The sequence below is a fragment of the Cuculus canorus genome, chromosome 1, assembly GCF_017976375.1.
Source record: "Cuculus canorus isolate bCucCan1 chromosome 1, bCucCan1.pri, whole genome shotgun sequence".
NCBI lineage: Eukaryota > Metazoa > Chordata > Aves > Cuculiformes > Cuculidae > Cuculus > Cuculus canorus.
Window position 1 is genome coordinate 7,534,677 of NC_071401.1, and position 13,062 is coordinate 7,547,738.

The following is a 13,062-nucleotide window of genomic DNA, read 5'->3' on the forward strand; positions in this document are numbered from 1 at the left end:
AAATACATTAAGACTGTTCACATTGCATGAAATGCATTTACATTCAGTATTAAAGTGTGTCCTGGAGTATTTAAAATGCTGCCAATTGTATTATGAAAATAATGCAGCAGATGTAAGCACAATTGAGTAAAACCTTTAAGAAAAAAATAATACAGTTAATGAAAGAGAGGTTCTGTTCTGAAAGCTATTTTCAGATTAGTTGGAGTATGTGTAAGAAAATAGTCTCCTAACAGTGCAAAAGCTTAACAGATTGAAAAGCTGAGGAGGGGAAGGTTGGCTTTGCACATCACCAGTAACCTTCTACACTATGAACTTCTTGAATAATGTTTCTGAGGATTTGCAAATCGTAATAAAGTGTCTCTTCCTCCCCCAAAGTAGAACACATTCCCGTTGCTGTTCAAATGAGAAGGTAATAAAAGTATATTTTAGTCAGTAAAATAAATAACCTCCAAAAACAGAAGAGGGCTATGATCTTTCTCTATTCCTTGCATAGCCCCTTTACAACAGCATAAATGGCTCCACAAGTCCCAGTTCTCATCAGGGGAAGAATTTCTCTGCTCCACTGCTGTGTAAAACTGCTTTCCACCAACTCTCACAAGCTTTTTCCACGAAGGGCAGAGTGCAGCGGAAACTGAAGAAACATACTGAGCTCCAGCTCGTATTGCTGCAGAGGTTTGAGCAGAGCACACTGCAGGACTAATTACAGCTAAAACTGCCTCTGTTCTCTAGGACAGAATCATGCACTGCCTGTGCTGTGCTTCTTAGACTTACAGCAGAAAATCTCATTGCAGGCAAGAGTCTCTTCTTGAGGATAGCAGTTTTACCTCATAAATTAGTTTAGTACAAAATGATATATTACGAAACATCAAGTTGGAAAGGTTACACATAAACTGCCTGGTTCTCAGACTTCATTCTTGTAAGTAAGGAAGTCCAAAGTAAAATTGGTAACAGAGAGAGTGTGGAACTGAGTCCAAAGTTCTGTTGAGCCCAACCTGGTTTTCAGGTGAGAGAGCAGCCAAAGCCTCAGTATTTCTTCAGTGTAATAAAAATACTTTCTGATACAAACAAATTATGAAAACAATGTGTAAAAGAAAAAAAAATCCCAGTGTATCTCCACACCACAGAGACTGGCGTATCTATGCAGGGTATGGGTTATGTTATGTAAAGTAGTAGGACTTTGAGTAAATCAAAATATCAGTCCTTGACTGAAGAAAACTCAGATATGAGATGATGGGAGATCCCAATCAAGCCATAGAGTGGCTCTTGCAGTTGATCAGCGTAGTACCGACTGATCCACACGTACTTGCAAAACTAGGGAAATTATATGATAACGAAGGTGATAAATCCCAAGCTTTTCATTATTACTCTGAGGTACTTGCTCTTTATTGCTTTTCCAATGCATTTAGATTAGACACAAGGAAGAATCCCTTCACTATGAGGGTGATGAGGCACTGGGATAGGTTGCCCAGGGAAGTTGTGGCTGCCACATCCCTGGAGATGTTCAAGGGCAGGTTGGATGGGGCCTTGAGCAGCCTGATCCAGTGGGATGTGTCCCTTCCCATCGCAGGGACATTGGATGATCTTTAAGGTCCCTTCCAACCCAAACCATTCTATGATTCTGTGATTTGTCATAATTAAAGAAAGTTTTGTCATAGGTTCCTGTGTGATTAAACTTTTTAAAATGTCACCCAAAAAAAAAGGTTTTGGAGGAAAGTGGACAAAATCTAATTTTTGTAGTCAGATCCTAAGAACATGCATAGCCTGTGTTTCCACGTGGTATTTGACCTCAGACTTATTTTTCATATGGTCCTTCTATACATCAATTCCTAAAAATTTTAATTTAAAACACAGCCTGAGATTAAATGAAAAATTGATATAATAAATGTAATTGTAAGGGTGTGTAACATGACTGTGCTGATTGGAAGCTATATCTGTTTGATAGGTGTGGAGATATGTATAAATAATGAGTTTATGTATGTACATTTATATTTTAATTTTAAAGCCACACATTATGCGTACAGAGTTGCCTAATGAGAGGATCCTCTCTCATTTCAAAACAGCTGCAGCATTGTCTGTAGCCAGTAGAGATTCTCCTGTTTTACAAACAGGAATATGATGGAAAGCTGCTTTCTGCAACCTGAGAGGATTTTTTATCTGTGTGAAGCCAGGATGACCAAAGTCTGTGCTACAATCTGAATCACAGAATACTGAATACTAGTTAAGTTGTGCTTGATGATAATTTTGTTGCCTGTTTTAGTAGGAATGTCTAAAAACTTGAAAATGTTATGTACATGAGTGTTTCACAGAAAAGAATGCTTTTAGGTGAATTTTCCAGCAGACTGGTATGAGTGTGGAGTTGCACACGTATTAGTTAGTATTGCTTAATGTTTTAGGTAACTTGTTCACATGTAGACATGATCCAAGTAAACTAGTTTGCTGTTGCAAACTATTTAATATTTCAAATAAGACTGGATGGAAAATGTGACAGATTCATCTCAGGTAACTTCTAAAAAGCATTTTGTAATTAGAAAACTTGGCATGCTTTTTTTTTTTCATGATTACTTAGTATAACACACTACTTCTATTCATATATCACACGTTTTTGGCATCTGGAGAATTAAACACTTGAGTAAGATATTCCAGAAGTAACATAAAGATGTTGTTTATCACTAAAATTGTGTTTCTTTCCCCATTCCTATTCTGTCAGTCATACCGGTATTTCCCTTCAAACATTGAGGTCATTGAATGGCTTGGAGCCTATTACATTGACACTCAGTTTTGTGAAAAAGCCATTGAGTACTTTGAAAGAGCAGCACTTATCCTGTAAGTAATTATTATTTTATGCCTATTCAAGTATTTGTGAGTAGACATCTGTCAATATGCCTAGAGATATATTAGTTGGATAACTTTAAGCAAATACCACATTTAAGAATGTTTGGGATATTATTTCATTTTCTCTGCTTTCTGTGCAGTTACAGTGTGTTTTTCCTCATACTGTTCAATATCAATGTTAAGTAACATTCTCTGTTGGGCCTAAGATAATATTAGCTATTAGAATCTCTTTTCTCTACCCTGTGCCATTAAACACAGCTATGAAGTGGGTAACAGCTCTCCTAAGCTACCAAGACCTCCTTTTCTATGGCTTTGTGTGAAATATATTTATTTTCTGTTATTTTTTTATGCAGCAAGGATTTGATGGTTTAGATAAATACATCTTTTAGCAGTTCTTGGTGCAGCTCCACTTCTCCTATAACTTCTGCTTCCATTAATAGGCTACTACAAATAAAGTATAGAAGAAAGAAAAATGTGCAGTGCAGAATTACCACTGGTTAGTGAAAATAAGTTGACAGATCAAATTGATCCTGATAGAGATATCTGAAATTTATTTTATTTAGTTCAGCAACTCAATTGCTGAAAATGTCCTTTAGTAGAATATGATGTGCTTTAAAGAGTATGTAGGCCATATATTTTATTTTAGATCAGAAAGGGAGCTTACCAGACAAATAGTTAAAAAACAAAAATTTGGTCAAATTTAGATAGGCAATCCAGAGTTCAAACAGAATTCTAAAAAGCCATGCGTATGGTCTTTTTGTGTGGAAACAAATATTTGCCCATATTTTCATGAAGAGTTTTGTATCAATAGACCAACTAAAATTAATGCAACTAAAATACTTTCCAACAAGTGTGAATTTCTGTTTTTTGTGTTTTGGGAAATCAATCAAAAATCAAGCTTAGCAAAACTCAGTGTTTGTCGTGATGATCTAAAATTTGATGTTCCTTTGGTTCTGTGAATCTGAATGACAGACATGAACAAGACAGCATGTGAGCAAAAATTTGTGCAATGATAGTCAAGGAAGAGATTATACTGTGAATGGGTTGTTAGAGGTTTGGAACAAAATGCAGATGCTGGTTTTGAAACGGCTTGAGTCAGAGTAGACATTAATTATAGGAGAGAAAATCTAGGATTTAAGTAAGGATTAAAAATTGAAATAAAAATAAAGAGAAAAACATAGACTTCACCCAAATTGTGTTAAAGAAGTAGGGATGTAGAGTAGATAAAAATGTATAGGAGACAGTTCCCAGAAATCACAGTTTGCAAGTTTGTGAGTATTCTTTTCAGTATAAATACCGGCCACCTTTAAAAGTTGTATTTTAGTCAAGCTATGAGATCACATATGGTGGTATTCACGGTCTTATTAGAAACTTTGGAAGGAAACAGATGAAGCAAAAAAGAATTATTTCATAATCTTGTTTTGCAAAAATCCAAGCGTTTTATGCTTCATGTTGCACTCAGTCCATGCCTGGAACATGAAGTGAAGTATTCATATTTACAAGGAATTGGCATACGAAATTCTTCATTATTATTTGTAATTGTAAGCTATCTGTAGTACAGAGAAATTATTTCTTTATGGGATGAGATTGTTAATAGCAGAGAACAGAACATAGATACTTTGCTGTTTATTTGGTATTTATATAGTCTAGACATGCTGGTTGATAAATACGAATGTTGGGTTATAAATTGCTACTAATTGTAAATAAAGTTACGTTTTAAAATTTATTTTAACCATGGCTAGCATTTTTAGTTTAACAGTGTTTAGTGTATTTGGTGTTTTAGTCACAATGAATAAATTTTCAATGATATTCTAAGACAATTCTATGTTAGATAATGAATTGAGAAACAGGTTTTCATTGCTTCATGTTTTACCAGCATACACAAGTGTATCATTAGGAAAAGGAGCTGTGCAGCTAAAGCCGGCTGCTGACAATTTATTCTCTCAACAACTTTCATACTGAAGTGTGTAATAAACTTTATTATGTGCCTGCTTGGCTGCCTTTATGGTTTGCAGGAGACGTATTGAGTTGAATCGAAAAAAAGGTGAGGCAGTTGTCATTCATAAGCTTGTTTGGCAGCTACCAGGCAAACAAAATATTTAGAGGTGAAAACTGCCTGTGCTGTGACTGGTAGAAAAACTGTAGAGAATAAGTACAAAACTATTCTGAATACGTTAGCATACAGTGCCTTTGGGGTATGCTACTCTGGAATTGTAAGCCACATGTGAGAAGTACTTTGGTTTTATAGAGAATCCTTACACTGTCGACATGAAAATTTCTGAATTTTCACATTATAAGGCTGAGGAAAAAGTCCGACAGTTGTATTGAGCATGTTCAAACATTTCAAATAATTTCTCTGACCATTTCTATCACCATCATGTGCTAAAAGTAAAGACAGGTAGGTGGTAGGACGTCAAGGTGATGATACAGTGAAGAAGCCAGAGTTTGAAACTGTAAGAGGAGAGTATGCTTCTTGGCAGGGATCTCTTGCATGTGCTTAGGACCTTGTGGGTGGAACTTGCCCAGAATACAGTTTAGCATTTTGTTCTCCGCCATTGCATGGTTCTGTACCACAAAGAGGAGTGATTCACACATTATGTCTAATTTTGTGTAGCATACAGAATCACGAGCGGGAGAAAGATTGTAATATAGGACTACAAATGAGCGATGTCAGGGCCTGAACAGAGGAACACAACAGGGGTAAACTGTGTGTGAGCTGAACAGCCTTGATTCTTCCTAGGAAGGCAATATGCTAGTTGAAAAATTTTGAGAGTAACATCATAGTAAGTCTTTATGAATACTATGCAGTTTATTTTGCTTGTTCATTGTTTGGCAGTGTGAATAATTTTCTTTTATTTATATATAGACCAACACAAGTGAAGTGGCAGCTGATGGTTGCCAGTTGCTACAGGAGAAGTGGTAAGTTCAGTAACTTTTTTACAGTTGGATGGAGGTTTGTAACATTTTTTTGTAATTAGTTGGGTTTGTTGCACCCTCAGCAAATTTGCGGATGACACTAAGCTGGGTGGAAGTGTGGAGCTGCTGGAGTGTAGGGAGGCACTGCAAAGGGATCTGAACAGGCTGGACCGCTGGGCCAAGGCCAATGGCATGAGGTTTAACAAGGCCAAATGCTGGATGCCCCACTTGGGGCACAACAACCCTATGCAGTGCTACAGACTAGGGCAAGAGTGGCTGGAGAGCTGTACAGAGGAGAAGGACCTGGGGGTGCTGGTTGACAGCTGACTGAATATGAGCCAGCAGTGTGCCCAGGTGGCCAAGCAGGCCAATGGCATCTTGGCTTGTATCAGAAGCGGTGTGACCAGCAGGTCCAGGGAGGTTATTCTCCCTCTGTACTCAACACTGGTGAGACCGCACCTTGAGTACTGTGTTCAGTTCTGGGCCCCTCACCACAAGAAGGATGTTGAGGCGCTGCAGTGTGTCCAGAGAAGAGCAATGAAGCTGGTGAGGGGACTGGAGAACAAGTCTTATGAGGAGCGGCTGAGAGAGCTGGGGTTGTTTAGCCTTGAGAAGAGGAGACTGAGGGGAGACCTTATTGCTCTCTACAACTACCTGAAAGGAGGTTGTGGAGAGGAGGGAGCTGGCCTTTTCTCCCAAGTGACAGGGGACAGGACAAGGGGGAATGGCCTGAAGCTCCGCCAGGGAAGGTTCAGGCTGGATATCAGAAAAAAATTCTTCACAGAAAGAGTCATTGGACACTGGCAGAGGCTGCCCAGGGAGGTGATTGAGTCACCTTGCCTGGAGGTGTTTAAGGAACGGGTTGATGAAGTGCTTAGGGACATGGTTTAAGGGAGTGTTATGAATGGTTGGACTCTATGATCCAGTGGGTCTTTTCCAACCTGGTGATTCTATGATTCTATGATTCAGCCTGGAGAATCATAGAATAGTTTGGGTTAGAAGGGACCTTAAAGATCATCCAGTTCCAACTCCTCTGCCTTGGGCAGGGACACCTCCCACCAGACCAGGCTGCTCAAAGCCCCATCCAACCTGGCCTTCAACACCTTGAGGCATGGGGCAGCCACAGCTTCCCTGGGCAACCTGTTCCAGTGCCTCACCACTCTGTGTGAAGGGTTTCCTCCTTATCTCTAGTCTAAATCTGCCCCTCTCCAGTTTATAGCCATTGCCCCTCATCCTATCACTACAGCCTTTGTAAACAGTCCCTCTCCAGCTCTCTTGTAGGCTCCCTTAATATATAACGAATATAACAACGGGGCTTACAAGAAAGAGGGAGAGAAATTTTTTATCAAGTGATAAAAACAGGGACAGGGCAAGAGACAACAATTTTAAACTGAGAGTAAACTGAGGTTGAACATAAGGAAGAAACATTCATGATAAGGGTGGCGGAACACTGGCACAGGTTGCCTAGAGAAGTCATGGATGCCCCATCCCTGGAGATGTTCAAGGCCAAGCTGGATGGGGCCTTGAGCAAAGTAAGCTAGTAGAATACAGGGCAGGGATACCTATGGCAGGGGGATTGGAACTAGGTAACCTTTAACAGTCCCTTCCAACCCAAACCATTCCATGATTTGTTCTGTTTTCATTGATGTTTTGATTTCTTTATTTCCTTTGAACTTTTCTACCTGATGTGAGTACTGGTGCCAATGTTTGTTTGAATATTCAGTTATATATAATTTTGGGATGAATTTTCTGTGTATATGTAATTAAATGTGATTTTTCTTTTAAGTCCAGGATGTGTGCCTGCACTGACTTATACATGAAACACTCCTTGTGTTGTTAAATATGTAGAATAAAGAAGATAATATAGCATAAATGGTCTGATAGAAGTTTTTTTTTAATGTAGTTATACTACTGTCTGATCTAATGTAAGTAATTAGATTTTAAAGTTGTATAGTTCTCGTTCCTTTTCCACAGCAGGTATATTGTTTTTATATTAAAATAGTATTTGCATTACACGAACAAAAGATAGTCTTAATGTGCTCTATTGCCAGGGATGTAATATGCCAATAAGCAAAATGGAAAGAGACTAATCGTTCTGGTTTTTTCATCACCTAAAATGCATTCAAGAGTTGATGATGTAAATTATACTCTTCTTTTTTTCTGTCTTATTTTGTCACTTTCCTTTGTGCTTCTTTTGAACTTTGCAGAACAGACTTCCATAATAAATAAGTGCATTTTTTTCACTCTGCTCAGTTATTTAATACAGCAGGGAGAAAAGGAACAGGACAAACGGAAGTCAATGAATTTAAAACAGTCAGCACCACCCAAAACTAGACAGATTAACTGTTTTCCCAGCAAAGGAACGCAATGGTTTTGGCTGCTTTTTAGACCATTTATGATTCGTTGGCAAATTTCCCAGCTTATTGTGTTAACACATAGCAGGTCAGTTCGATCTCTGTCTTGCAGCAGGAAAATAAAAAAAGTGGTATCTCAACAAACTTTTTTGTCAAATGTTCTATGGATATGAGGTTTTAGATTCATAGGGTCTATCAGTCCTTTCCATAATAATCAAGCTAGGCCAAAACTGAAGGCAAAAGTCTTAAAGAATAATTAGTTCACTACCAGGTCTGGGCAAAGGAGAGACGCAGTGTTCTGATGGAAGGAGGAATAGGCAGAGCACAGTGGTTATGCATTTCTATTTGACCAATCATACATTTGCAGCCTTATATAAGCCCTGGTGTGCTTGGTAGAGCTTGTCTAGTAAGATGTGGCATAGAATAATGAGGTCTTATAGGCAGATCAAAAACGGACAAAAATCAGGAAACTCTTAAGTCTGTTATTTACTGATTAATTTGAACCTTTTTCGGATGCTCTTATTTTTTACTACCAGTAATTAAAGAATGTTACAGTTGTTTTTTATTGAATTTCATCGTATAATATGAAATGGTGTAGTCAAACTAAAAAAATGAGGTGATGATAAACTTTTTCTCATCAGATATTCTTTTTTATGTTTGAATGTGTGGATAGGAGATGTTTGTTTTATTTGCAGGTAACTACCAGAAAGCTCTAGAGAAGTATAAAGTCATCCACAGAAAATTCCCAGAGAATGTTGAATGTAAGTTGTTTCATTGAGCAATACAACTATTAAGGGAAACTTCGTTACGTTGAATATGTGTGTTAGTAATAGTATGCTGTAAGTATTTTTCATGTCCAAATATTTTAATGAACTGGCTTTTTACTCATGCTAATGCTGCATGTTTTCTGTGACAGCACTAAAGAATGATTTAAGAAATACTAGGGTGAAGGAGACGAAAATGAATATTACTGTAGTGGATTGGTTGAGTTCTTTCTCATACATACTTTCTAAATTTTGTGACATATGATAAGAAAGATTAACATAAAATGTTAATGTTGTTTGTGGATGACAGTAAGCTGGGTGGAAGCCTGGATCTGCTGGAGGCTAGGGAGGCTCTGCAAAGGGAACTGAACAGGCTGGACCGCTGGGCTGAGACCAGTGGCATGAGGTTTAACAAGGCCAAATGCCGGGTCCTGCACTTGGGGCACAACAACCCTATGCAGTGCAGGAGAAGTCTGGCGAGAAAGCTGCCTGAAGGAGAAGGACTTGAGGGTGTTGGTTGACAGCTGACTGAACATGAACCAGCAGTGTGCCCAGGTGGCCAAGCAGGCCAATGGCATCTTGGCTTGTATCAGAAATGGCGTGACCAGCAGGTCCAGGGAGGTTATTCTCCCTCTGTACTCAACACTGGTGAGACCGCACCTTGAGTACTGTGTTCAGTTCTGGGCCCCTCACCACAAGAAGGATGTTGAGGCGCTGCAGTGTGTCCAGAGAAGAGCAACGAAGCTGGTGAGGGGGCTGGAGAACAAGTGTTATGAGGAGCAGCTGAGAGAGCTGGGGTTGTTTAGCCTGGAGAAGAGGAGGCTGAGGGGAGACCTTATTGCTCTCTACAACTACCTGAAAGGAGGTTGTGGAGAGGAGGGAGCTGGCCTTTTCTCCTAAGTGACAGGGGACAGGACAAGGGGGAATAGCTTCAAGCTCCGCCAGGGGAGGTTCAGGCTTGACATCAGGAAAAAATTGTTCACGGAAAGGGTCATTGGGCACTGGCAGAGGCTGCCCAGGGAGGTGGTTGAGTCTCCTTCCCTGGAGGTGTTTAAGGGATGGGTAGACGAGGTGCTGAGGGGCATGGTTTAGGGATTGTTAGGAATGGTTGGACTCAATGACCCAGTGGGTCCCTTCCAACCTAGTGATTCTATGATTCTATGAAATATATGTGTGTTTACTTGTAGTCATTACTAGTTGAAATCCCTACTGTAAGTTTCTAGATATGATAAAGTCTTACTCCCAAGTTTTACAAAAGCCAGGCCTATCCAAGAGCCATGCAGAGGTGAGATTTTTTTTGTTGTGTTTTTAAGTATAGTTGGTCAATGAGTCTTTAGAAAATCTGTAGAGAATGTCAAACTAAACTACAGGAAACATAACTTTGAAGAGGAAGCCATTTTGCAGAATCAGTCACACCTGTACTCTAAATGAGAAAGCCCTCTAGAAAATAGAGGTAGTCACTGCCTGTGAAAACATCCTTTTATAACCCATATTGTGACTCACTAATTCCAAAATACAAAGTTCTTGCCAACAAGCCTATGCTTTTAAAAGCTATATGGGAACAACAGTCACTGTATTTTAAAATAAAATTGTATCATTTTGCTTTCACAAATGTACTGCTTTTCTAAATAGGGATCATACAGCTTTGTTGTACAAGAAAATTCAGTGTTACAACTCCTCAAAGTTACAATCAAAATGTTGTGTTCATATTAATCACACACGCTTCAGAGTAGAGTACCTAGTAAACCTTTTAGAATGCTAACATTTTTCTGAATGTAGTTTCTGCAAATTGTGTAATGGAGGCAGGAGTTAGACAAGACAGTTGGACTGATATAAAGTTTGCTGCTGCTGAAACAATGCTGCTTCGCTCATTCTTCCCTGGCCATGGTCTTCCTTATGATTGTTCTGATGCTTGTCTGATCCCTTGGTGAAGAAGTTCACCTCCCTAAACCAGTGTAAGACAAACAGCACAAAAATAAAATAATGTATTTGTGAAAGCAGTCAGGAGGGTAATGGATCCTGTCAAGCCTATCTGTTTCAGGGGCAGTTCTCTCCACAAACACAGAGGAATAGCAACAATATTTTCAGAGTTTAGAGACGTTTTGTAGGAGTTTTTTGGTTCTATCATACAGTTATAGCTGATCCTCCTGTCTGGTTTGTTTTGGGTCTGGTTCTTTTTTTTTTTCATTCTATAAATACTAATCTTTTAAAAATCAACTACAGCAACAGAAAAATCAAACTATTCTGATTCACTTGGTATTTGTAAAATTGTTTTCAACAAAACACTCCTGGCGATGGCTTCTCAGTAATAACTTATCACAATTATGCTTTCCTGTTTCCAAAGTGTTTTGCAAATGTGAAGAGTCCTGAGCCAGGTGAGCAAGTGTCTTCTGCCTTCCACATAAATAAATGGCACTTGTACTGTTCATGGATATAGGCATTGCATCACAGAAAATGTTGAATTATTTGTAATTAATCACAACTTGCATAGCAGTCCTGGACTAAAGTCACCTTGTATTCCCAGTTATTTGCATTGTTTGCCATTCTGTATGTCTAGTTCTGTTAGCGTGTATTTGAAGCACTTGGACCTGCCTGTAAGCGTGGGTGTTCTTTACCAATGTTTTGCTTTTCAATTAGGCCTCCGGTTTTTAGCTCGCCTCTGCACAGATATAGGGCTGAAAGAAGGCCAGGAATATGAGACAAAGCTCAAGAAAGTGGAAAAGTTAAAAGAAATAAAAGAGCAGGTAAGCTTGTTTCTTTTTATTATTATACAGTATTACTATGTACACAGAGGAAGGTAAAATAGTGTTTATGATACTTCAAGATAAAATGTGTATTAACTCCCTGATTTAGAGAGGTTTCTGTTTTGCAGTGGTTGGATTTTTAGGTTTAAATTACTGATTAGCCTTATATCTGTCTGAATGGTTTTTGAGCACTGGATCTTCTGTGATCTTAAAAACTAGTGAAAGATGGATTATGTGGATGTGATGGGAATGCTGGAGCCACCCACATAATTCAACGTCTCTGGAATGTTGTCTTTCCTACTTATTTGCCAGACTGTATAAAGTGTGTTTGTGAGCCAAGGAATAATGCAACTATAGGGACAGGAGGGGAGCCTAAGAATTTCTTCATGTACTAGAATTCCTTTTAGCTATATACAAAGCTGCAACATCGACAGATTACATAGGTAGAAGTAAATGATCCATATTAGTGCCAATTTTTAAACTGCAAAAGATTTCCATGGTAAAGCTGCAGACTGTGAGAGGTACAAGATCATAACTTGTGTTCTATTCGGAGGAGTGAGCATGTGTGTGCGTGTGCACACGTGTATTGCTTTCTTCCCTTTCCTGTGATAAAGTAAGATTTTTAGATTAAAATGCAGTTCTTGTTTGCAAAGTATTATCCGGGCTACTGAGCTGCAAAGTGTTTAATCTTGCTTTTCCTATTCAGTGACTTGCCTCAAAGCCACATAGTCACACTAGGACACATTAAGTCTTAATTAATTTACTCTGCTCCTAGAAACACTTCCTGGCTCCCTTTTGATGCCAGAAAATGTGTAAATGCATCTTTAGTTGCTTTACTTTTCCTTCAATTCCAGATAGTCTGAGTATGCACATGTACACTGGGACGTTTTAAAAATGCAACACACAAAGGGAATCACTGATCAAATTATTCCAAATTTCATCTTACAACATTCCTTTGGGGAGGTAGTTGAAATATATTGGTTTGGATTTTCAGTAAATGTAGGATTGAAAGCATTTGGAAAAAATAGACAAAAGAAAGCAGTCCACAAATGTAGTAGGGCTAATATTCATCCATGTTTCCCCCATAATGGAACCAGTAAGCAAAACAGATGGTGAGATGTAATGTTACTGTTCTGCAAAACTCGTAACTATAAGAGATCTCCCTGAAGTGTGTTAAACAGACTTTGCTTAGTTGCTAGGGAATATCAGTTCAATGTCAGTGATAAACAGAATTCTTTACAATAACTTCCAATATCTCAGTGTGTTACTCTGGAAAGCTCAGAGATGAAACCAGTTAAAACTGGATTATTTTATAGTTGGTAAGACAGAGGACTCTGGGGATGGAGAGGTTATTTCTTTGCACAGAGTTCCAGCATTTTTTAAACTAAAGGTGTTGATTATGTACTATTGATCTGCAAATGTTGAGGATTCTAAGGAAAACATTTTTTTTCC

General features: G+C 38.6%; 1 protein-coding gene across 3 annotated transcripts in view; it reads left to right on the plus strand.

The window, feature by feature from the left end:
- The window catches only part of IFT88 (intraflagellar transport 88), a 56,674-nt gene that overhangs the window by 27,688 nt on the left and 15,924 nt on the right, over positions 1-13,062 (plus strand). For all 3 annotated transcript variants that reach the window (XM_054078975.1, XM_054078964.1, XM_054078956.1), the window contains exons 19-23: positions 1,221-1,371; positions 2,708-2,823; positions 5,699-5,751; positions 8,798-8,863; positions 11,504-11,610. In XM_054078975.1, the coding sequence (XP_053934950.1) occupies positions 1,221-1,371; positions 2,708-2,823; positions 5,699-5,751; positions 8,798-8,863; positions 11,504-11,610 (493 nt within the window). The remainder of the gene's footprint in view (positions 1-1,220; positions 1,372-2,707; positions 2,824-5,698; positions 5,752-8,797; positions 8,864-11,503; positions 11,611-13,062) is intronic.